Below are 22,863 nucleotides of genomic sequence, written 5' to 3'. Positions count from 1 at the left end.
GCGTTTCAGCACATCATACGCGCTTCGAGGCATAAGCCATAGTTTTCTCAATACTCTGCGTCTGAGCCAGATGCACTAGTGCTGAATCCATACATACCCATATCAAATCATTTGCATGATCTTGTTTTGTTGTGAGTTTCCGTATGTTCTACCTGTATGTTAACCCATTTATCTATTGTGCAGCGCTGTGTAATATGTTGGCTCTTTATGAATACAATAAATAATAATAATATAATAACCACAATCTACAATGTGCTAGTGGAAATAAAAGCTTCACTGTATGCTTCACATAATGCCAACAAATATATTTTCCTTTTTAGTCATATTATAAAAAACAGATTCAATACATGTCATGCTTATGGCATTGTCTGTTACCTTATGCTGGTCTCTTCTGCATTTACTGTACTGAAGACTAAAAAAGTGAAGAAGAGGGCAAAATATTTTGGAGTCATCATCTTTCCTGTCAGCTGTAAAAACAATGACAGAATACTGTTATTTACAGTTTCTCTGGAGAATTAAAAGATAATTCTATTTTTAAAGTTTTTACAGGAATTTTTAAGACTTGCTCCTAATAAAAACTATAAATATAGTGCATGCTTGACTTTGGTCCCAACTTCAACAAACCAGCATGTCCCTTTTTGTGGACATGCAGGCTGTCTGCTCTGAATGGTCACAGCCGAAGCTTCTCCCTGTCAGCTTTAATCTTTAACATTAATGCAACACTCACAATAACCTGCGGTTAACTGTAGTATGAGAGTTTCCCTACATAACATGGTCATTGTATTCAAAATCTGTTGACCTTCATACTAAATGGAGGCGGTAAAATTGGCCAATCATTGGTTAATTAAATTTGAAGATGTGTACCAGGCTCAAAGCCTGGTACAGACTTTCAATTATGATTGGCCAATCACTGACCAATTTTACCACCTCCATGTAGTATGAGAGTTTACCGACACAACCTGCTCATAGAAATCAATATCTGTTGAACCTCATACTATATGGAGGTGGTAAAATGAATCAGTCACTGGCCAATCACAATTGAAAGTGTGTATCAGGCTTCAGGCTATCAGATGCCCCTGAAGTTTAGAAACGTTGTCTTTGACAGTGTAATAAAATCAAGTTAAGACGAAGACAAAAGGTACTTACCATGAGGGATGTCTTCTGCTTTTGGACCACCAGCTGAATGGGAAAACTTTATATATCCATTGGTGTGGTCCCATTGGCTGGTCAGGAACATGCTGCCTGTAAGTGGGAGAAAACCTATTAATTCTGCTTCATTAGGGACAATAGAATCAACCCTTCATAAAAGGTTAGGCATGATTGGTGGCAATTAAGCTAATGTAAACGAGGATAATGTATGAGCATTAATGTGAAGGTTGCAAAAGGCACTTGATGAATGGAAAAGAAGGCAATCAGTACAAGATATGTGTGTTATTGGTCAGATAACTAAATTATTATTTGATAGGGCAGAGATGTATGTACATAGCAAAAAGGTTATGTAGTGATGATGTGTGAGGAAAGTTATCAGTAAGCAGGTTGAATGATATGCCAGACCTTTCATGGTAGAGAGCGGGCTTACCAGGGGGCTTGCGAGTCCCTTAAAAAAAAAAGCAGAGCCAATAATTGAACAGTCCAGACAACCTATTAATTCATATTTTCCCTAAAATCAAACATAATAACCTGATACAGTGAGTTTGAAGTGGTCAATAGCCGTAATAGTCATAGTAGCTGCTAAGGGATCTGGGATCAGGAGGGCCTTGTGTTTTTGTGTGTGTCATCCTGACTTGAAGGGTACCTAAACCCAGTCATATATTATGTTAGCAAAATAGATCCTGAGGTTCCATAACAAAGAAAATTCCACACAAACCTTCTCTTTAGAATATTTAGATCTTTCACCCCTTGGGCCTTTCTGTGAGCATATGGATGTGTGTGTGTGTGGTTATTTAAACAGTCAGCAATGTCAGCAAGGATGAGGAGTTTCATGAGAGTTACACTCCCCAGATACATCCCCCCCCCCCTCTCCCATTAACATGATAGCCTCACCCTTTGTTTGACACCAGCATATACAAATGATACTGAGGGTTCATCTCCACTTCTACAGTGTTTAGGGCTGTGAAGTTTTCCACCTTTTTTTAAATGCCATACAAGTTTAAACATGGGAAAACATGCACATTTTCTCCCACATATATAAAAATACATTAGAAGTGATCCAGGCCATCAGATTAACATAAGGTGTCAGGACACTTTTTTTTGCATACAAAAAAAGCAAAAAAGGGAATCTATTGGAAATGAACCCTAAAGCATAATGGTGGGCAGGGAATGATATAGGCATAATACTGCAGGACTTTTTATACTGAGAAATGGAGCTGGCAGTTTCCTAACCTGAAATGTATGGGCATGGCTGTTTCCGATGCTCTCCTCTTTGGTGACTGTGGGTCATCACTGCTCTGGAGATACTGTATGTGTGCAGGTTGCCCAGTGCGTGAGATAGCCTCAACACTGTGGTAGGAGTGTGACCCTGGAGGTAGCAGCTGGACAGTGGAAGGGGGTATTTGCTGTAAAGATGACTGATATTTGCCCCACTTAAAGGGGTTACATAGTTATTTGTATTGCACCCTCACATATCCCTGTTGATCCAGAGGAAGGCAAAAAACCCTTACAAAGCATGGTCCAATTAGCCCCAAAAGGGATACAAATTCCATCCTGACTCCAGATGGAAATCTGATCAAATCCCGGGATGAACACCACCAGGCATTACCTAGTAATTATAGCCATGGATGTCTTTCAATGCATGGAAAGCATCTAAGCCCCCCTTAAACGCAGGTATAGAATTTGCTATAACTACTTCCTGTGACAATACATTCTACATCTTAATCACTCTTACTTTAAAGAACCGTTTCCTAAATAAATGACTTGGGGGGTTGTGTACACTAACTACAGGGACATGCTGTATGTGCCTTATTTACAGGGAGATATGTGTTCTATTTGCAGGGATAGACACTGCAATTATGCATGAGTGTAGGGAGGACATGATGTGATAGAAGAGGGTGTTGGTGGCATGAGGGATACGGACTGCAGTAAGGAAATGAGGGGAGAGCGGTAGGTAGGGTTCACCATTGTAAAATTGTGTGCACATTTTCCATATCTTGAAATACAAACTGGTGCAAAGCCAATGTTAAACATTGGTTGATTCATGGGGGATCACATTATGTGCATTTTTTTATTTGCATGCGCAGAAAAGTTTTGGGCATCCTGCAGCATTTCTTCTCACTCCATAAGGCCCCTTTTACACTTACAACGTTGCATCGCATTGCTTCACCTCCTCCTACAGCATCTTGCTGCAATGGCCATTAAAGTCAATGGGGTTGATTCATGAAACGTTGGTAATATTGCCATGCGCGTAAGTAACCGTAATATTGCTGTGCACAGAAATATTACCTACGTTCCATGAATCAACCCCAATGTATCATGTTCACCTCCTGTGAAGTGTGATGCTCCGGAAGTGGTCCGTCTGATGCAGAGGCTGCAGTGTGTTGTTGCACACTGCTTGCAGTACCGGAAGCAATGCAGCCTCTGCCACAGTCAGACTGAGAGGTGTGGATTTTGGGTGTGTGGGTTACCTCAGTTTTACTTGCTGGCGCAGTGAGCCGTACTGTGTGTAATGCTGCAGTGCATTGCAAGAGCCATTTTTCTATGTATAAATCGCACTACAGCAAATGTAAAAGGACCCTCAGCTTCTCTCTGTTTTCAACGTTGTGCTGCTGTGGACAAACACAAATGTATTTTCATATATGAACACACAAGGTGTATGAAATCATGCAGGTGAAGACGTCTGCGATTTCCATGCATGCAAGTGTGAACCTACCTTGATGTGATGGCCCATTGGCCGTACAAGAGTCCTAGACACAATGCACCAGAGCAATTTTTCCTTTGTGCACAAACAGTTCCTTTTACAGGGCATGTTTGTGAATTGGCACATGCCCAGTTAAAATGCGCTTATTTAAGGCTGTGGAGCATGGCTGAAGACTAGAGATGGCCCAAACCTCCGATTTTCAGTTCGCGAACTTCCGCAAAAAGTGCGGTTCGCGCGAACTTCCTCAAACCGCAATAGACTTCAATGAGGAGGCGAACTTGGAAAACTAGAAAAATGTATGCTGGCCACAAAAGTGATGGAAAAGATGTTTCAAGGGGTCTAACACCTGGACGGGGGCAGGGCAGAGTGGGATAGAAGCCAAAAGTCCCGGGGAAAAATCTGGATTGGACGCAAAGCAGCATTTTAAGGGCAGAAATCACATTGAATGCTAAATTGCAGGTCTAAAGTGCTTTCAAACATCTTGCACGTGTATACATCAAACAGGGAGTGTAATTAGAGTACTGCTTCACACTGACACACCAAACTCACTGTGTAAAGCACCACAAACAGCTGTTTGTGTAGTGACGGCCGTGCTGAACTGGTGCGCACCATGGCCAGATTGCTCTTCCTCACTCAGTGATGTCAGGTAATGTCTGACTGCCTTATCAACTTTCAATGGTTCTTTCTCTAACATAGTTAAAGCTTACATCTATTTTTTTTAAATTACTTTTTCTGCTGGCTGTTCACTGCCTGTAACGAGATTCTGTTATGGAGGGCAAGTCTGCCATTGCGAGTGACCATGGGTAATGGAGGGGGAATCATGGTTCGATTCAGGTCCGGAGTGGGAGCCTAAGAAATGGCTACCACCACCACACATCCAAGGAAGGCAGCAGGCACGCTGTGAGCAAAGGAGCAGGAACGGCGAACACACACATCCAAGGAAGGCAGCAGGCATGGCATGCACGTCTCAAGGTAGTGACCAAAAATAACAATACAGGAGGACTTTCGAAGCCCTGCTATATATGAGATAAATCAACTTTAAATCCTTTAACGAGAATCTGTTATGGAGGGCAAGTCTGCCATCCATTCAAGTGAAAGGTATCCACTGACTGCCAGGTAAAATTCTCTACCTCTGCCTGTTTTGTCCGTTGTGTCCATATCGGGGGGGATGAAGTGAAAGCTATGCACTGACTTGACTAATACAATGTGCAGTCACACAGGTGCAGTTAACAGGTATGCACGGAGTGGTATATCACACTGCATGCGCTCACGCATGTAGGTGGGTGCACTGAACACAACAGATAGGTATATCCAGTGATGAGGTTGGTGCACTGAACACAACAGGTAGGTATATGCAGTGATGGGTATTACAATGTGCACCTGTCACACACAGACAGGTAGCGGACAGGCACAGGGACACTGCGTGCGCTCACGTAGGTGGGTGGGTGCACAGTGAACAACAGGTAGGTAGGTAGGTATATGCAGTACTGGGTATTACAATGTTCACCTGTCACACACAGGCAGGTAGCGGACAGGCACAGTGACACTGCGTGCGCTCACGTAGGTGGGTGGGTGCACAGTGAACAACAGGTAGGTAGTTATATACAGTACTGGGTATTACAATGTGCACCTGTCACACACAGACAGGTAGCGGACAGGCACCGTGACACTGCGTGCGCTCACGTAGGTGGGTGGGTGCACAGTGAACAACAGGTAGGTATATGCAGTGATGGGTAATGTGCACCTGTCACACACACAGGTAGTCACTGAATGTGCTGGACCTGGCAGTGGCAGTTATTGAAAAAAAAAAGGTTCACACTAACAAATACAGTAGAGTCCCGGTTATCCGGAAATCAACTAACCAGAAGTCTCAACCAACCAGCACATATCGCCGGCAGTACTCACAATGCTTAACCCTCTTACGACCGCTCCACGCCAATTGGCGAGAACACAGCAGCAGCCCCAGGACCACTCAAAGCCAATTGGCATGAAGTCCTGGGGCAGGTTTTTGAAGGAGATCTTAAAGCCTGTGGTCCTTCAATGGTTAAAGCTCCCCGTATAATACATAGTTTATGGTACGTATATAGTGGGGTATAGTACTGTATTCCTATGTTAACTAGGCCTATTTTGAACATTGAGTCTCAAGCAAACAGAAAGCACACGTATCTGGCATCAGCCGATCCCCATAGATGCTGGGTTACCGAGACTCTACTGTATGTCAATTTGAATCATTTTCCTAAATAACTAAATGAAAAGTCTGCATGGTATCTTAAAAGCATTTTACTGATAAGATGAGAAAATATCACCTAGGAGATAACTGTAGAGAAAAAGTAAATTGCACTCTCTCTAAACTCCAAACTGCAGTTATCTACTCAGGCCCTCTCAGCCCTGCTCCTGCTTTCTGAAATCACTTCTCTGCATGGCTAATCCAGTTCCTGTCCTATGAAAACCCTAGTATTATCATCGGTGATTTTAACATTCCTGTTGACACCAACAATTCTGTCACCGCCAAACTTCTGTCACTCACCTCCTCCTATGGCTTGTCTCAGTGGTTCATGGCTCCAACTCACACTGATGGCCATAAGCGGCCGGGTTTATACTTTTTCTGCCCCAGGCCAACTTTCTTACCGCTTCCCTTCCATGTGTGCAGCACCCCCTACCTATTCCTTGTGTAGCCCCCTCTTCCATATCTTACATTCATGTACAGCAGCTTACTTCACTTCTATACAGGTCCCTTGGGCAGCAGCTGCTTATTATTTCCATGTGTTGCGCGTACGAGAGATAACGGCGCTGGAGACTTGGGCGCAGGATACAGCGGTATATGGCTGATCCTGCTGCCGCACAAGTCCCGGCCGTATTAAATACTATTCCCCTTCCAGGCCGCCATGGATAGTGGGGAATGAAATAATTCGGCTTCCAGCTATTGCTGGAAGCCGAATCTATTATGTTTTAAAAGTAACTTTGGCTCCGTCTTCTGACGGCGCTGAAGTTACTCCCTGTGCCAGCTATAGCCGTAATACCTATTATGGCCTAGGGTGGCGCCGGCTGTGCCCAAATCTCCTGCGCTGGTTTCAGCGTGTTCGTGTGTTGCTCCTTATTTGCAACCTTTGTATTCCATTTTCAGCCTCTTCTTCCATATGCAGCAATCCCTGCTACATGTCCAGCTGCCGCCCAAGGCCTGGGCCTTGGGGGCCTTTCCAGAAATCCAGCCCTCCATATACGCTCAACCTCATATTCTCTTATCTCTGTTCTCACTGATTTTACTAATGTGCCACTGGACCTCATCATATCTTACTAAACTTCTGTCTCTCCTCCTCTTTTTAATAGCACTTATTTGCACATGATACACAACTGTACCTCTTGGCCCCAGACCATAACTCCCTCCTCACACGTGTTCATGACTGCTTGATGCTATATCCTCCTTCATGACCTCTCGCTTCAATGAGATGCCGGTGGTCATTAAAAGTAACACATATACGCATTACTTCCTCCTGTGTACACAGTTTACACTGAATTAATAAATTGGGGTAGGACATCTAGTGGCCAAATAGCAAATTACACCCCAACACATTAGATTCAATAGAAATACATAAACCTCTCATTAAAATTAACCCCTTACCTTTCCAACTCTCCCATAGATACCAAAATAAAACATTTGTGTATATATATATATATATATATATATATATATATATATAGAGAGAGAGAGAGAGAGAGAGAGAGAGAGAGAGAGAGAAATAGTTACCCTAGGGATTCAACTTTTTAAAATATTTTAATATGCATGTCGTAGGAGATATTACTGTTATTTTTGCAAGTAAGGGCTTGTAATTGGTGACGGATGCAAAACTTAAAAAAAAAAAAAAAACACCCTTATTTCCAAATAAAATATTGTCCCCGTACATTGTACTGGAGACATAATTTAGACATTGTAATAACCAGGACAAATGGAAAAATAAAATGTATGGCTTTTATCCATAGTAGCACATTTTATTTTAAAGTTATAATGGCTGAAAACTGAAAAATGGTGATTTTTTTCCTTTTTTTTTTACTTATTATTCCCATTAAAATGCGTTTAGAATAAAATAATTCTTACCAAAATAATTGGTGGCAAAAAAACAAGATATAGATCATTTTGTTGTGATAAAGTTATTGGCGAATTAAAGGGAGGAGCGCTGAAAGGTGAAAATTGCTCTGGTCTATAGGGGAACAAACCCCTTAGTGATGAATTGGTTAACACATCACATTTTAACTGTGGAAATTTAATATAAAAAACAAGAAAAAAAACACTATCTCTGCAGCACTGTGCATTCATTTTGATATTTGCCATGTTAATAGCAAATATATTAGTTTAATAAAATCTGTATGAAAAACAAGCTCTGCATGTATACAGAAGAAAACATAGCTTAAATCATATATTAATCTGATAAAAAGGAATCCCACTAAGTGCATTAAATGACTTCCACTCTTGTTTACCTCTATAATAAAGTACTTTATTGCCTAGATTACACACGCTGACCCTGTGAGATATCTTGCCCGCTCTATGAAGTGTGAGAGCAGCTGTAATATAATCTCTTCATTAGCTATGATAAGGAGCAGAGTGTGCAGTAAAACTAGGGAGTTCCTAGCACTATGATTTGAATTGCTGTATAAACACCACACAATATGGTCCAGACGTTAATAGATTTAACTGTCATTATCCCAGAAAGAAATTTCAAATACAGGACAACAATCCAGCACAATGATAGAGCGGGTACCTCCTAGTGACCAATCACTGCAAAGTATCTATGAAGTCAGAGCCAGGCTGAGGCATAGGCTTGGGAGGCACCTAACCTCTCCTCTCAGTGCTGGGATCTTCACCCATGTCACAGCATCTCCTCTCTATGGCTCCCTCAAGTAGTCCCTCTTATTATGTGCATCACTAGAGAGAGAATAGAGGAAATGCTATGCGCCTGCAACATGGCTGAAGAGATCCTGGCATAATGAGGTGGATAGCTCTTCTACAGCTCCACTCGAGGCTGTTCATGCTGTGGGGTTGCTTTATTCTGGGGATGTATCTGGCTATTTAACTTGTTGAGGGTGGCTGCCTAATACTGGGGGCTCATCTGGCTTTATAACTGGGAGAGGGAGGTTGATAGGGCTTATCTGGCTATTTAAATTGGGAAAGGGGTTGCCTAATACAGGGAGCACATCTGGGTATCTAACCTGGGGAAGGGTGCTACCTAATACTGGGAATACATCTGGCTATCTATTTTGGGAGGGGGGCTGCCTAATATTGGGGGCTCATCTGGCTAACTAACTTGGGAGGGGAGGGGGCATGCTTAGTACTGATAGTACAACCAGCTATCTCAACTGGGGAGTGGGCTGTCTAACTCCACTGTGCCTCCGGAGTATTCAGCCAACCATGTAGTATGTAGAAGATGAGGAGGTCTGGGCATCGGATACATTTCGCAAGAAGCCTTCCACCAGTTTATTGCATCCCCGCAATTCACAGATACAGACAATATGGCCATTCTTCCTCAGAGACCAGGACAGAAGAAAAACATGGAGAAATGTACCCTGTATGCATTTAGAGAGTTTAGCTTGTCTAATTCCTCCTCATCTGTGCCTAAACACAATTTGATCACACAGCTGACTGACATGACAGAGAAGCTAATTGGTAAACAGAGGATGTTAACAATATATCTGCTTCCATGAAAGCAGGAAGTAGACATGATGCAGATTTATTGCAGGTTTTGTATCAGCTGTAACAAAGAAATGTTTTTCTTTAAAAGTTATTATGCTGTTGTGTATCTTTTAGAGCAGAGAGGAAGTTCTGAGTTCAGATCCGCTTTAACATGGATGATGTCAGGTCCAAAAACATACGGATAAGTTAATTGGCTCCCCCTAAAAAAATTGGCCCTAGACTACAGTACTTACTCTACATAATATAGACATATGGCAATGGTAGGGATTAGATTGTGAGCTCCTTTGAGGGACAGTTAGTGACAAGACAATATATATATATATATATATATATATATATATATATATATATATATATATATATATACAATGTACAGCGCTGCGTAATATGTCGGCACTATATAAATACTAAATAATAATAATAATAATAATGTCACAATCTACATCTGCTGGTGACGTCATGAATGAACTACCTTTGTTTCACCAGCAGATGTCATTGTTCTCCTCAGGGATTTGGCAGCATGAACTTCTCTCTGCCCACCAGCAGAGGGCTCAGTCCTCCAGGAATGGTATTTCTCCACAGACTGTTGCTAGAAGGAGGTCTGGACTGTCACATGATCTCCCAGCATGGTATTTAATGCTGGGCATACACGGGTCGATCCGGCGGCCGATTACCCGCTCGTCCGTGCATGTGCGCGGATCGATTCCCGCTGGTCTCCACCGGCGCTTTCTTATCAGTCGCTCGATTCCCTGCCATTGTCCACCGGCGGGGATCGAGCGTGCGGGGATCGAGCAGCATCATTGGACCTGCTGAATATTATCAGCTGGCCGCATCAGCTGCTCGATACACGGTACAGAAACGTACCATGTGTCCCCAGCATTAGACACACCTGAACATTTACCTGTTGCTAGCTCATTGTTCCTTGTTCTAGCCATCCTGTTCTGAGTTCCTTGTTCCTGGGAAAGTTCCTAGTATCCTGTATCCCTATGCTCTGTAGCCCTCCCGTGTATGACCTTGTATTTTTGACGATTCTTTGCCTAAACGATTACTGGTATTGTTTGATCTCCTGGTTATGACTTATGCTTGTTGACCTTCCGCTTGCTTGCTCTTTGTGTCCTGCATTTTGTGTTGTATATATCCCTTGTGTATATATTGTATATATTTATCAGATTCCAGGGTCAGTGTGCGCACATTATATACACTGGGTTTGCTCTGCATAAATCACCTTATGCAGAGAGGCCCTTGTATATACCCTGAATTATGTGTATGCTATTAAATACATTTTGCCTGCAAGACATTGTCTGTGCATTCCTGATCATTGTGGTTGTGCATGTTGTTTCATTACTAATAAATCTCCATTATTCTTTATTTCTGGTTTTTCAGTTCCATCCTAATCAGTGACATTTCTGCCTTGTTGCGGGTTTGTGCGTTGCTCCATGTGCAGCGCACAAACTCCATGCAATTCATAACAGATGATCAGTGAGGTGCTAATAATTCAGAGATGATGCAGTAGTACGCACATTTTGTATACAAATTTTATAGGATACGCATTTTTGCAGCTTGAAATGGGCATGGACTAATCAAATTACACAGAAGTGGAATTGAATTGATCCATTTCAAGCTGCAAAAATTTGTATCCCAAAAAATGTGTATAATCCTAAATGAATTATTTGTATCTCACTGACCAATTGACCATACCCAGGTCTAAATAAAAGGGATTAATGAAACAAGATAAGATTATTCAGAATGTAAGAGAAGATTAATCAATCTAAAGCACTCAATAATCCTAGCTATTCGTAATATTGAAACAATTTGTGATTGTATCTATGACAAAATACACCACACCAATCGACCAACAAAGTGTAGCCGAGGTGAGAAACAGAGGCATGTACATGATATGTGTCCCCCTGGCACCATTCTCTTCCCCCTCCTGCACCGCCCTGTGAGCCCCCAAACTCGCCGACAAACAGCTTGTCAGCATCTCAAGGGGGAAGGGGTGTCCCTAGCAGGAGAGGCACTCCAGCAAAACACCCACTGGGGGTGTTCCTAATCCCAGGCTCTAGAAGGGCAGCTCGGCCTCTCCCCTGCCTCTCCCACATCGCTCCCACGCCTCCCTGCATTCTGCTCTCTGATGAGAGACACAGGCCAGAGCTTGCAACATCATGACATCATGACAATTCTCCTTCCTCCCCCCCTCTTTCTCTGTGTTTCTCACACACATATTGTCTCTATCAGTCTATCAGAATATCTGTCTTTTCTGTGTCTCCTTCAGTGACTTGGAGTAGAAACATAAAAGTTATTTGAATAGTTGTTCCTCCCTCCCAGGTAGTCCTCTCACTGGGCACCTAAGACATCTAAGCAGGGTGAATGAAGAAGTGATGTGTAAGTAGTTAAGATACAGTAGATAATCACAGCTTACCTCTCCCTCCTGTGACACTCAGCTCATCACTTTCTGACAGTTTAGCCCCATACGTGCTGAAATTTGGCCAAATCAGTTGGTAATGACCTCTGCTGAGACACCCTGTCTCAGCCAGGGCATATTTTCTACACAGGGTACCCCAGAGTCTCTAGTCTTTTTCTTGGCTCAGTAAGGATTTTTCCTGAATACCTTGTGACTTGCGACCTTGTGACTTTTACTATTTGTATGTAGTTTACTACAATGGACTTTATAGAAAAAAATTCTCCTAAATGACGTATTTATACTTAATTGATCAAAATAACCTTTAAAGGGACTCCGAGCAGTGCAGAAACTATGGAAAGATGCATATCATTTTAAAGCGCTCTTTCTCCTCTTTCCAATGATATATAAACCACCACCCTACGTCTTTTAGTTTTCGCTATTTTCGCGATTGAAATTGCCGCGACCGTGATTTCGATCGCGAAAATAGAGAAAACTAAAAGGTGTAGGGCAACGATTTAGGTGTCGTCAGAAAGAGGAGAAAGAGAGCTTTAAAATGATATCCATCAAGCCATAGTTATATTGTATTACACAGGACGACACTTTCCCCAGTGTCAGCAGCTCCATTTTGCTGAATGCAGCTGCTGACTTTGACAAAAAGTCGCCCTGTGTAATACAATATAACTATGGCTTGATGGATATCATTTTAAAGCTCTCTTTCTCCTCTTTCTGACGACACCTAAATCGTTGCCCTACGCCTTTTAGTTTTCTCTATTTTTGCGATCGAAATCGCGTCCGCGGCAATTTCAATCGCGAAAATAGCGAAAACTAAAAGGCGTAGGGTGGTGGTTTATATATCATTGGAAAGAGGAGAAAGAGAGCTTTAAAATGATGTGCATCTTTCCATAGTTTCTGCACTGCTCGGAGTCCCTTTAAGCACATTTACAAGCAAAGTAATCACTCAAAGTTTCTGAATAACTTCATTTCAATATTACTTTTCTTGCCTTAATTATATGATAGGTTTGCTCTTTGGGAGCTTAAAATTGTAACATATATAAGGTGAAAAGAAAGGAAAACAGGTGAAAAAAGCTTTGTGAATCATGCCGAATGGGCCCGATCTAATTCAACTTTTCTCTTAAGTTTTTTATCTTCTGTTTTAATACTCTTTTAGCACCCTGCAATTGAAAAAGAAGGTGAAAAAGTACTGTCAAAATTATTCCAACTTAAGTATTGATTGATTGCCAGATATAATGATTATGTTGGATGTGATAAATACTATAAATACTAAATAATAATAATAATAAGATAATTAAATCCAGTGGCTACATTGGGCATGATCCACAAAGCTTTTTCACCTGTTTTCCTCAGTTATCACCTTATCTTTGTTACTTTTTTAATTTTAAGCTCTCAAAAAGCAAAAATATAATATAATTATAAGCACTTAATTATAAGCTTAACATTTTCTCTACTACATGTTCACATGGAACTGTTTGGGGGGGGGGGGGGGGGGGGCGGGATCAGCCAAGACCTCTCACCGGCTGAGTGTTTCCTACTTTGAGTGCATGTGAGGCGAGTGACATTTGCTATTACCTGGCAGCTGCATCTGTACAATTCACGATTTCAGCTTTGTAAACTCAGGCTACTCTACTACATGTTCACATGCGTCTAAAAACACCTCATAGACCAGGTAACCATAAGTAATTGACATTTTCACTTTAGTACTCCAGCAGAGTTCCCCAACCCTGTCCTCAAGGCCCATCAACAGTACATGTTTTGCAGGAAACCACAAACATTCACAGGTGAGGTAATTAGTGTCTCAGCAGAGCTAATTAACTACCTGTGTGGATATCCACAAAACATGCACTGTTGGTGGGCCTTGAGGTCAGGGTTGGGGAACACTGCAGAGGTTAGGTCCTAACGGACAAAGTGTATGATAATATAATTAAGGAAAGAAAAGTAATATTGAAATGAAGTTAATCAGGAACAATTTACTTTGAGTGATTATTTTGCTTGTAAATGTGCTGAAAGGTTATTTTATGAGAAGTTTTGTGAATAGAGCCCATTGTATTGTAATTTTTCTCTCAATCTTTTTTTTCTCAAAAAAATCTTTAAATGTTAAGTAAGAGATCCAAAGTTTCAAGACCACCGAGGATCTGTATCCTAAGTATTAACTTACTTTTGCCACTTGCAGTTATGTTATTGGACCATTATTTTTCAATAAAAAGTATAATATTTTTTGTTTCATTTGTTTAACTAGGTTTTTTCATGTACATTAAATAGCAAAGTCTGTCTAAATGTTACATTCAATGGATCCTCTTCTAACTTTACTTTATAATTTCCTGCTGAATCTTTTTCCACCAACTCACTTCCTGAGGCTGAGCCCTATGTCCTCCGACTACCAGCATGTAGCCCTGTCCTCTTGCAGAGAAATGATGTGGCACTTCCATGGCACGTTCTCTATCTTGGTAGGTATATCTATCCCTAGGAGAAGTCACATGACAAAACTGGTCGGGGATTGGTGAGCAGAACATTCTGGGTGACAGACGAGCAAGGGGAGAGCTGGCAACTGGAGCCATGTGGAGTGGTAAACGCTTTAGTGGCCTTTCCCACAGTTATTCTAACACCTGCGCTAACCTGTATGCCTGTAATAGACATACATTGCAAAGTTTGAGTTTTATATATGTGGTTTTAAGGAGATATTAAACATTTTTAAATGGTATCATGCTATTGAAGCTCCCAATTTCTTTTTATGCATGTTTGACCCAATGACCCAGGCTTAAAGGCGACTGAACCCACCCAAGACCAGACAGGCATAGGATTATTTAACCTCATTGCCGGTTCAATTCCTCCGGCAAGAAGGCAGTGCAGGAGTTTTTTTTTTTTTTTTTTTAAATCATGCAGCGAGCCTAGGGCTCGCTACATGATAGCCGCTGAGCAGCGGCATCCCCCCACCCACTCCGATCGCCTTCGGCGATCAGAGTATGCAGGAAATCCCCATGGCGACCGGGCGGGATGACGTCACCGACGTCATGGACGTCGGGACGTCATAGGGAATCCCGATCCGCCCCTCAACGCTGCCTGGCACTGATTGGCCAGGCAGCGCAGGGGTCAGGGGCGGGGGGGAGCGACTCGGCGCGGCGGATCGGCGGCGAGCGCCGGCGATCGGAAGTTACAAGCAGCTAGCAAAGTGCTAGCTGCTTGTAACAAAAAAAAAATTATGCAAATCGGCCCAGCGGGGCCTGAGAAATCCTCCTGCGCAGGTTACCCCGAACTGAGTTCGGGATAACCGGCAAGGAGGTTAAAGGACACATACAAGCAAAAAAAAAAAACAAGATCTACTTACCTGGGGCTTCCTACAGCCCCTGGAAGCCTATTTGACCCTCGCCACAGCTCCGGTGTCCCCAGATCCCCTCCGTTGCAGATGCCGACCTCGCCAGGTCAGCATCTACTGCAATAGCGGCAGCGTGCAGCCGGGCTGCTCGCAATCGCGCTCCCATAGCCGGGGGAGTTCTGCGCAGAACACTTCCGGCTACGTGAGTGTGATCACGAGCGGCCTGGCCGCTTGCTCCCACTGGCGCAGTAGATGCCGACCTAGCGAGGAAGACTGTCTTGCCTGTGAAGCACTGATTACAAGAAAGATTATTCGTATTTGGACTTTGTCTTGGAGCAACATAATCGGCAGCTGCTGTTGAACTGTAATTGTTTGGAAACTGTAGATGTGCATTGATTATACTATTACTTTCTCTTTTCGGATAGAGAAAGCTCTGTGGCACTTTTTGGCACCCACTCCCCAAGCCCCATGCTGACGGACATGGGGTTTTGGTAGTGAGTTGGCGGAAAAAAGATACAGCAGGTAATTATAACTTAAAGAGACACTGAAGCGGAAAAAAAAATTATGATATTATGATTTGTATGTGTAGTACAGCTAAGAAATAAAACATTAAGATCAGATACATCAGTCTAATTGTTTCCAGTACAGGAAGAGTTGAGAAACTCCAGTTGTTATCTCTATGCAAACAAGCCATTAAGCTCTCCGACTAAGTCTTAAGGTAGCCATACACTGGTCGATTTGCCATCAGATTTGACCAACAGACAGATCCCTATCTGATCGAATCTGATCAGAGAGGGATCGTATGGCTACCTTTACTGCAAACAGATTGTGAACCGATTTCAGCCTGAAACCGTTCACAATCTGTGGTGGTGGTGGTGCTGTCGCCGCTTCCCCCCATCCCGCATACATTACCTGCTCCACCGGCACGACTCCCGGGTCTCCGCTCTTCTTCTCCGCTCTGGTCTGCTCTGGTCTCCGGCATGCTTCCCTTCTTCCTGTCTGGAGGAAGTTTAAACAGTAGAGCGCCCTCTACTGTTTAAACTTCCTGCCGGGACAGGAAGAAGGGAAGCATGCCGGAGACCAGACCAGAGCGGCGACGGAGAAAAAGAGCGGAGACACGGGAGTCGCGCCGGCGGAGCAGGTAATGTATGCGGCTCTATTGCGTCGGTCGTCGGGCACTCGAACGCCGCTAGCGATGCGCTCTTTACCCGCGGGCGATTGACGGTTATTTTCCGCACGGCGCGATCGACGGGATCGGACGGAATGGATCGAAATTCAGCATGTAGCGTGAACGATTGGCAGCAGATTCGATCCCAGTGATCAGCGGCAAAGCTGAAAGCTGGCCATACACTGGCCCGATTTGCCGCCGTTTTGACAGCAGATTCGATCACTGGGATCGAAACTGCTGCCAATCGTTCGCACTACACGCCGAATTTCGATCCATTCCGTCCGATCCCGTCGATCGCGCCGTGCGGAAAATAACCGTCGATCGCCCACGGGTAAAGAGCGCATCGCTAGCGGCGTTCGAGTGCCCGACGACCGACGCAATAAAGCTGCAATACATTACCTGCTTCGCCGGCGCGACTCCCGGGTCTCCGCTCTTTTTCCCCGCTCTGGTCTGGTCTCCGGCATGCTTCCCTTCTTCCTGTCCCGGCAGGAAGTTTAAACAGTAGAGGGCGCTCTACTGTTTAAACTTCCCCCAGACAGGAAGAAGGGAAGCATGCCGGAGACCAGACCAGAGCGGAGAAGAAGAGCGGAGACCCGGGAGTCGCGCCGGCGGAGCAGGTAATGTATGCGGGATGGGGGGAAGCGGCGGCAGCACCACCACCATCACAGATTGTGAAAGGTTTCAGGCTGAAATCGGTTCACAATCTGTTTGCAGTAAAGGTAGCCATACGATCCCTCTCTGATCAGATTCGATCAGATAGGGATCTGTCTGTTGGTCGAATCTGATGGCAAATCGACCAGTGTATGGCTACCTTTAGTCCTGGAGAGGGCTGTTACCTGACTTTTATTATCTCAACTGTTTACTTTTTCTCTGCTAGACGAGAGGTCATTACTTCACAGAGTGCTCTGAAAGACTCATTTTGAATGCTGAGTGTTGTGTAATCTGCACATATTGTAGAATGATGCAATGTTAGAAAAAACACTAAATACCTGAAAATAAAAGTATGAGAATATTTTCTTTGCTGCTAATCTTCTAGTAATTATTCATAGTACACAACCAATTCACTATATCATATTTTTTCTTTCGCTTCAGTGTCTCTTTAAAGGGAACCTTAACTGTGCGTAAAAAAAAAAAGTGTTTAACTTACTTGGGGCTTCTACCACCCCCTACAGACATCCTGTGCCTGTGCCGGTCCTCCGAGCCAGTTTCAGTGACTAGCCAGTCGGTGGGCTACTGCGTGGCCCTGGCCTCATGCATCCTCGTTCACGCTGCCGTTGCCGTCCTGCGCATGCGCAGTACGAGATTTCTCATACTGTGCATGCACAGGACGGCGACGGGAGTGTGTACGAGAACGTAGCAGTGGCCCTAACCATTCGCTGGAACTGAAACTGGCTCGCTGCGTGGGATCAGAGGATCAGTGTGTCCCAGCATGGGCACAGGATGTCTGTAGGGGGCCGGTGGAAGCCCCAGGTAAGTTAAACTCTTTTTTTTAGCCCCAGTTAAGGTTCCCTTTAAAATGGGCCCGAACCCATGCACAGGGCACAAGAAAACATCTTCATTCCATGTATAAGTTGTTTAGAAATTCACTGCTTTGCTTAGGAATTGACTGCTACTGGCCAGATCAAATATCAGTAGCTTTGAATACTCTCCTTGGATCTCTGCATGCTCTCTGCTCACACATAAACACTGAGGCTGAATCCATTTATTTCCTCCTGGAAAGTGAATCCCAGTTAAAGCTTAAGGTTTCTTTAGGATTTGCATACATTTTAATAAAGATTTTTTTCCCCATAAAGATTATGCTGTAGCTAATCTTTTAGAGCAGAGGGGAAGTCTTGGGTTTAGCTCCTCTTTAATGTTAGAAGAGAGTCCATAGAATGGAAAATTTAGACTGAATTTTCCGTTCAATAACTTGTTTAAAAAATTGTGATGTTTTAGGTCACATTCATATAACAATATAGAAAATAAATAAATGATAATAATAAATAAATGGATTGTAAAACACCACTGTAGGGATAATGCACACCACCACCTTAGATAATGCACAAAAGTATTATTGTCCCTTGCATCTGATGTGTTCTACAAGCCATAAGTAATGTGGAGGTCCTATATGGAACAACACATGAAATTGTGGTTCCTTGAGGTAATTACAGTTAGCAGATAGCTACTAGTTTTTTCTTTACAGATTACGGATAGCTTCTATTTTTATGATATGCATTTAAAACATTCTAATATAAAACATTCTAAGCAAATACACCCCTTTACAATGTGTAAACTGTATGACTTGATGGTAATTACTTAACCTCTTTTAATTAATTTGACATTACAGAAAATAACGCTTTGCATTTTATTGGTCAGTTTAAAGTGAATGTATATCTTAGCTTAAAACCAACATAAATCTTCGTTTTATTGCTTCCCGTTTAATCCAGTTTGTCTCTCGCAACATTAGTTTTTAGGTTTTTCCTTGATTGTGTTTTTTTACGGTTGATTGCTTAAGCAGTTTATACCGAAATTCTAATTAGAAAGCGGAATCACTAGAAGTGAAGTCTAATGTACAAAAAGTCCAGCATAAAGCGGTGAGTTGATATGGGTGCAGTAAGCTGTGAGAGGTCACATGTTCTTTGTTTTGATACTAAATGCTGCTGAAAGTGTACTCCGCTTGTGAATATTCTATTTGCAGCCTTCAGTGCACACAATGCCAGAGTCTCTTATTCTGCCTTGAATCTATATATTTTACAGACATCACCAGTGGCGTAGCTAAGGAGCTGTGGGCCCCGATACAAGTTTTACATTGGGGCTAGAGTTGGGCCGAACCTCCGATTTTAGGTTCGCGAACCCTGTTCGCGAACTTCCGCGAAAGGTTCGGTTCGCGAAAAAGTTCGCGAACCGCAATAGACTTCAATGGGGAGGCGAACTTTGAAAGTTTAAAAAAATTCTATCAACTGGAAAAATGATAGAAAACATGTTTCAAAAGCTCTAATACCTGGAGCCACACCTAATTGAGCGAAATACACATCACTGCTGGAGGACCCGCCCTCCTCCAAGCAAGGTCCTTTATACCATTTGCCTGCCTACACTAATTAGTTATGGGACAGCTGCTACACACTCTGAAGGGAGATTTTAATTGGCCTCCACCCTCCACCCTTCTTCCTATTCCCTCCTCTCTACCGGAGGGAGGAGGGTCTCTTCTGCCAGGGAATTATACTATTTTAAAAACCAGTATACATCATACCATAGCTGGGAATACATACATGAGTATACATCATACCATAGCTGGGGATACATACATGAGTATACATCATACCATAGCTGGGAATCGAACCCAGATCTCACTGTGTGGTGGGCACGTCACCCTAAGCACTGTACCACTACAGAAGTAAGTGAAGCTAGCCTAAAATTTAACATTTATGCTCAATGCAATAGAACCATTAGGTTGCTTAAAGGAGAACTGTAGTGAGAGGTATATGGAGGCTGCCATATTGATTTCCTTTTAAGCTATACCAGTTGCCTGGCAGCCCTGCTGATCTATTTGGCTGCAGTAGTGTGAATCACACCAGAAACAAGCATGCAGCTAATCTTGTCAGATCTTACAAAAATGTCAAACACCAGATCATACCATAGCTGGGAATCGAACCCAGATCTCACTGTGTGATGGGCACATCACCCTAAGCACTGTACCACTACAGAAGTAAGTGAAGCTAGCCTAAAATTTAACATTTATGCTCAATGCAATAGAACCATTAGGTTGCTTAAAGGAGAACTGTAGTGAGAGGTATATGGAGGCTGCCATATTGATTTCCTTTTAAGCTATACCAGTTGCCTGGCAGCCCTGCTGATCTATTTGGCTGCAGTAGTGTGAATCACACCAGAAACAAGCATGCAGCTAATCTTGTCAGATCTTACAAAAATGTCAAACACCAGATCATACCATAGCTGGGAATCGAACCCAGATCTCACTGTGTGGTGGGCACGTCACCCTAAGCACTGTACCACTACAGAAGTAAGTGAAGCTAGCCTAAAATTTAACATTTATGCTCAATGCAATAGAACCATTAGGTTGCTTAAAGGAGAACTGTAGTGAAAGGTATATGGAGGCTACCATATTGATTTCCTTTTAAGCAATACCAGTTACCTGGCTATCCTGCAGATCCTCTGCCTCCAATACTTTTAGCCCTAGACCCTGAACAAGCATGCAACAGATCTGGTGTTTGACATTTTTGTAAGATCTGACAAGATTAGCTGCATGCTTGTTTCTGGTGTGATTCACACTACAGTGGCTGGATAGTGTACTGGTTAAGGGCTCTGCCTTTGACATGGGAGAACAGGGTTTGAATCCTGGCTAGGTCAAGTAAGGAGTTCAAGGCAAGACTCCCTAACACTGCAGGGTGGCCTCTCGAGCGCGTCCCTGTGGCTTGCAGCTCTTGAGCGCTTTGAGTCCGACAGGAGAAAAGCACTATACAAATGTTTGGATTATTATTATTACTGCAGCCAAATAGATCAGCAGGGCTGCCAGGCAACTGGTATAGCTTAAAAGGAAATCAATATGGCAGCCTCCATATACCTCTCACTACAGTTCTCCTTTAAGCAACCTAATGGTTCTATTGCATTGAGCATAAATGTTAAATTTTAGGCTAGCTTCACTTACTTCTGTAGTGGTACAGTGCTTAGGGTGACGTGCCCACCACACAGTGAGATCTGGGTTCGATTCCCAGCTATGGTATGATGTATACTCATGTATGTATCCCCAGCTATGGTGTGATGTATACTCATGTATGTATTCCCAGTTATGGTATGATGTATACTGGTTTTTAAAATAGTATAATTCCCTGGCAGAAGAGACCCTCCTCCCTCCGGTAGGAGGGAATAGGTAGAAGGGTAGAAGGGTGGAGGAGGGAGGAGGAGGGAGGAGGAGGGAGGCCAATTAAAATCTTCCTAGCAGAGTGTGTAGCAGCTGTCCCATAACTAATTAGTGTAGCCAGACAACTGAGTCAAATGGTATAAAGGACCTAGCTTGAAGGGAGGGTGGACGGGTTCTCTAGCACTGAAAGCAGTGTGTTTGACAATAACATGTCTGCTGACAGTGAAATGGAGGCTAAAACTTTTGCTCAATACAGCATTATGGGGCGAATCGAACTTCCGCAAAAGTTCGCCTGATGCAGGCGAACGCGAACCCCCAAAGTTCGCCTGGAACCGTTCGCCGGCGAACCGTTCGGCCCATCTCTAATTGGGGCCCCCCAAGCACTCTATACATAACAATTGATACAGCACACCAAAACCTGCCAATGGCAACTACAGTGTCAGAGGTGCAAGAAGGGGATGGGGAACAGTTTGTTAATGATTACCACTAATCAAAGTATCTATAGAAGTGATTATTATGAGCACAGGACCAATAGAGAGCTAATACTGCTGTTGAGGGAGGGCCCTTTGGGGGCCCCTCTGGCCCAAGGGCCCTGATGCGGTCGCTACCTCTGCACCCCCTATTGCTACGCCTCTGGACATCACTAGAGATGGTCAGTGAGATGCAAATCTAGCTTGCAAACTGTATGCTGCTTGGAATTGGGCCAATAAAAATAAGTTCCTCTGATTGGCCCAATTAAAGGCGGCATATAATTCACACTAAATTAGCATTAAAGCTAAAATGCTTTCCATCTCATTACCAACTCTTGTTTTCACCTCCTAAAATACTCTATAGGGAAGGGGGGGGGGGGGGGAGGGCAGCAGCAGTGGACCACTAGTAAGCTGCCAGCACCTGCATTGGTGAATGACTGTAGCATTTGGGCATGATTTAAAGAGGTGATGCAGGCATCAAAGAATTGCCTGTACACACTTACAAAATGAATTCAGTTTGGTTTGGAATAAATTGTTTAGAGTAACCTGAGTTGCAGGTGTGAGCCTCAAGTTGGTGTTTATGTTACGACCAGAACCCGAAGTTTGGCCACTTCTAGTTCTGGCCGGCCACTTCGGGTTCTGGCCGGCCAATGCGCGAAGTGGCCGCTGCGCTGCGGCCAATGTTAGAAATGGATTGATTCCTCTGAGGTTAATGTATCTTCTGCGCCGCAGCGCAGCGGCCAAACGTATAACAACTTCGTTCATTTATTGCAATTCAGCCGGCGACAATGTAACAATTTAAGCCGCCGGCTTTTTTTTTCTGCCTCTCTCTCTCTCCTCTTATGGGCAGCCGGCGGGGACATGCGTGTCCCCGAGAGTCGTTCGTGGCGCCAGGGCAGCAGAGCGGGGAGGCTGCAGACATCGCTTCTGCCAGCACCCGCTCTGCAAGAACGGCAGGATAACCCTGCCGCGACGAACGACTCCGGAGGGGGGACACGCGTGTCCCCGCCGGCTGCCCATAGAAGAGCAAGAGAGGCGGGGGGAAGGAGGAGAGAGAGGCGGGGGGGGGGGGGGGGGGGAGAAGGAGAGAGAGGCAGAGAAAAAG

The 22,863-nt window shown here is 43.6% G+C and overlaps 2 protein-coding genes across 2 annotated transcripts in view; one reads left to right on the top strand and one right to left on the bottom strand.

Annotated features, from left to right (window-relative positions):
• The window catches only part of GIP (gastric inhibitory polypeptide), a 151,940-nt gene that overhangs the window by 45,041 nt on the left and 84,036 nt on the right, over positions 1-22,863 (bottom strand). Inside the window, exons 3-4 of the mRNA XM_068262073.1 lie at positions 1,147-1,242; positions 376-467 (exon numbers count right to left, since the gene is read on the bottom strand). Coding sequence (XP_068118174.1) covers positions 376-467; positions 1,147-1,149 — 95 coding nt within the window. The 5' untranslated portion in view covers positions 1,150-1,242. The remainder of the gene's footprint in view (positions 1-375; positions 468-1,146; positions 1,243-22,863) is intronic.
• The window catches only part of LOC137540885 (P43 5S RNA-binding protein-like), a 151,181-nt gene that overhangs the window by 47,041 nt on the left and 81,277 nt on the right, over positions 1-22,863 (top strand). The window lies entirely within an intron of this gene.

This window comes from Hyperolius riggenbachi, chromosome 12, assembly GCF_040937935.1.
Source record: "Hyperolius riggenbachi isolate aHypRig1 chromosome 12, aHypRig1.pri, whole genome shotgun sequence".
Taxonomy (NCBI): domain Eukaryota; kingdom Metazoa; phylum Chordata; class Amphibia; order Anura; family Hyperoliidae; genus Hyperolius; species Hyperolius riggenbachi.
The sequence above is the reverse complement of the archived record's forward strand: the minus strand, read 5'-3'. Positions and strand labels throughout refer to the sequence as shown.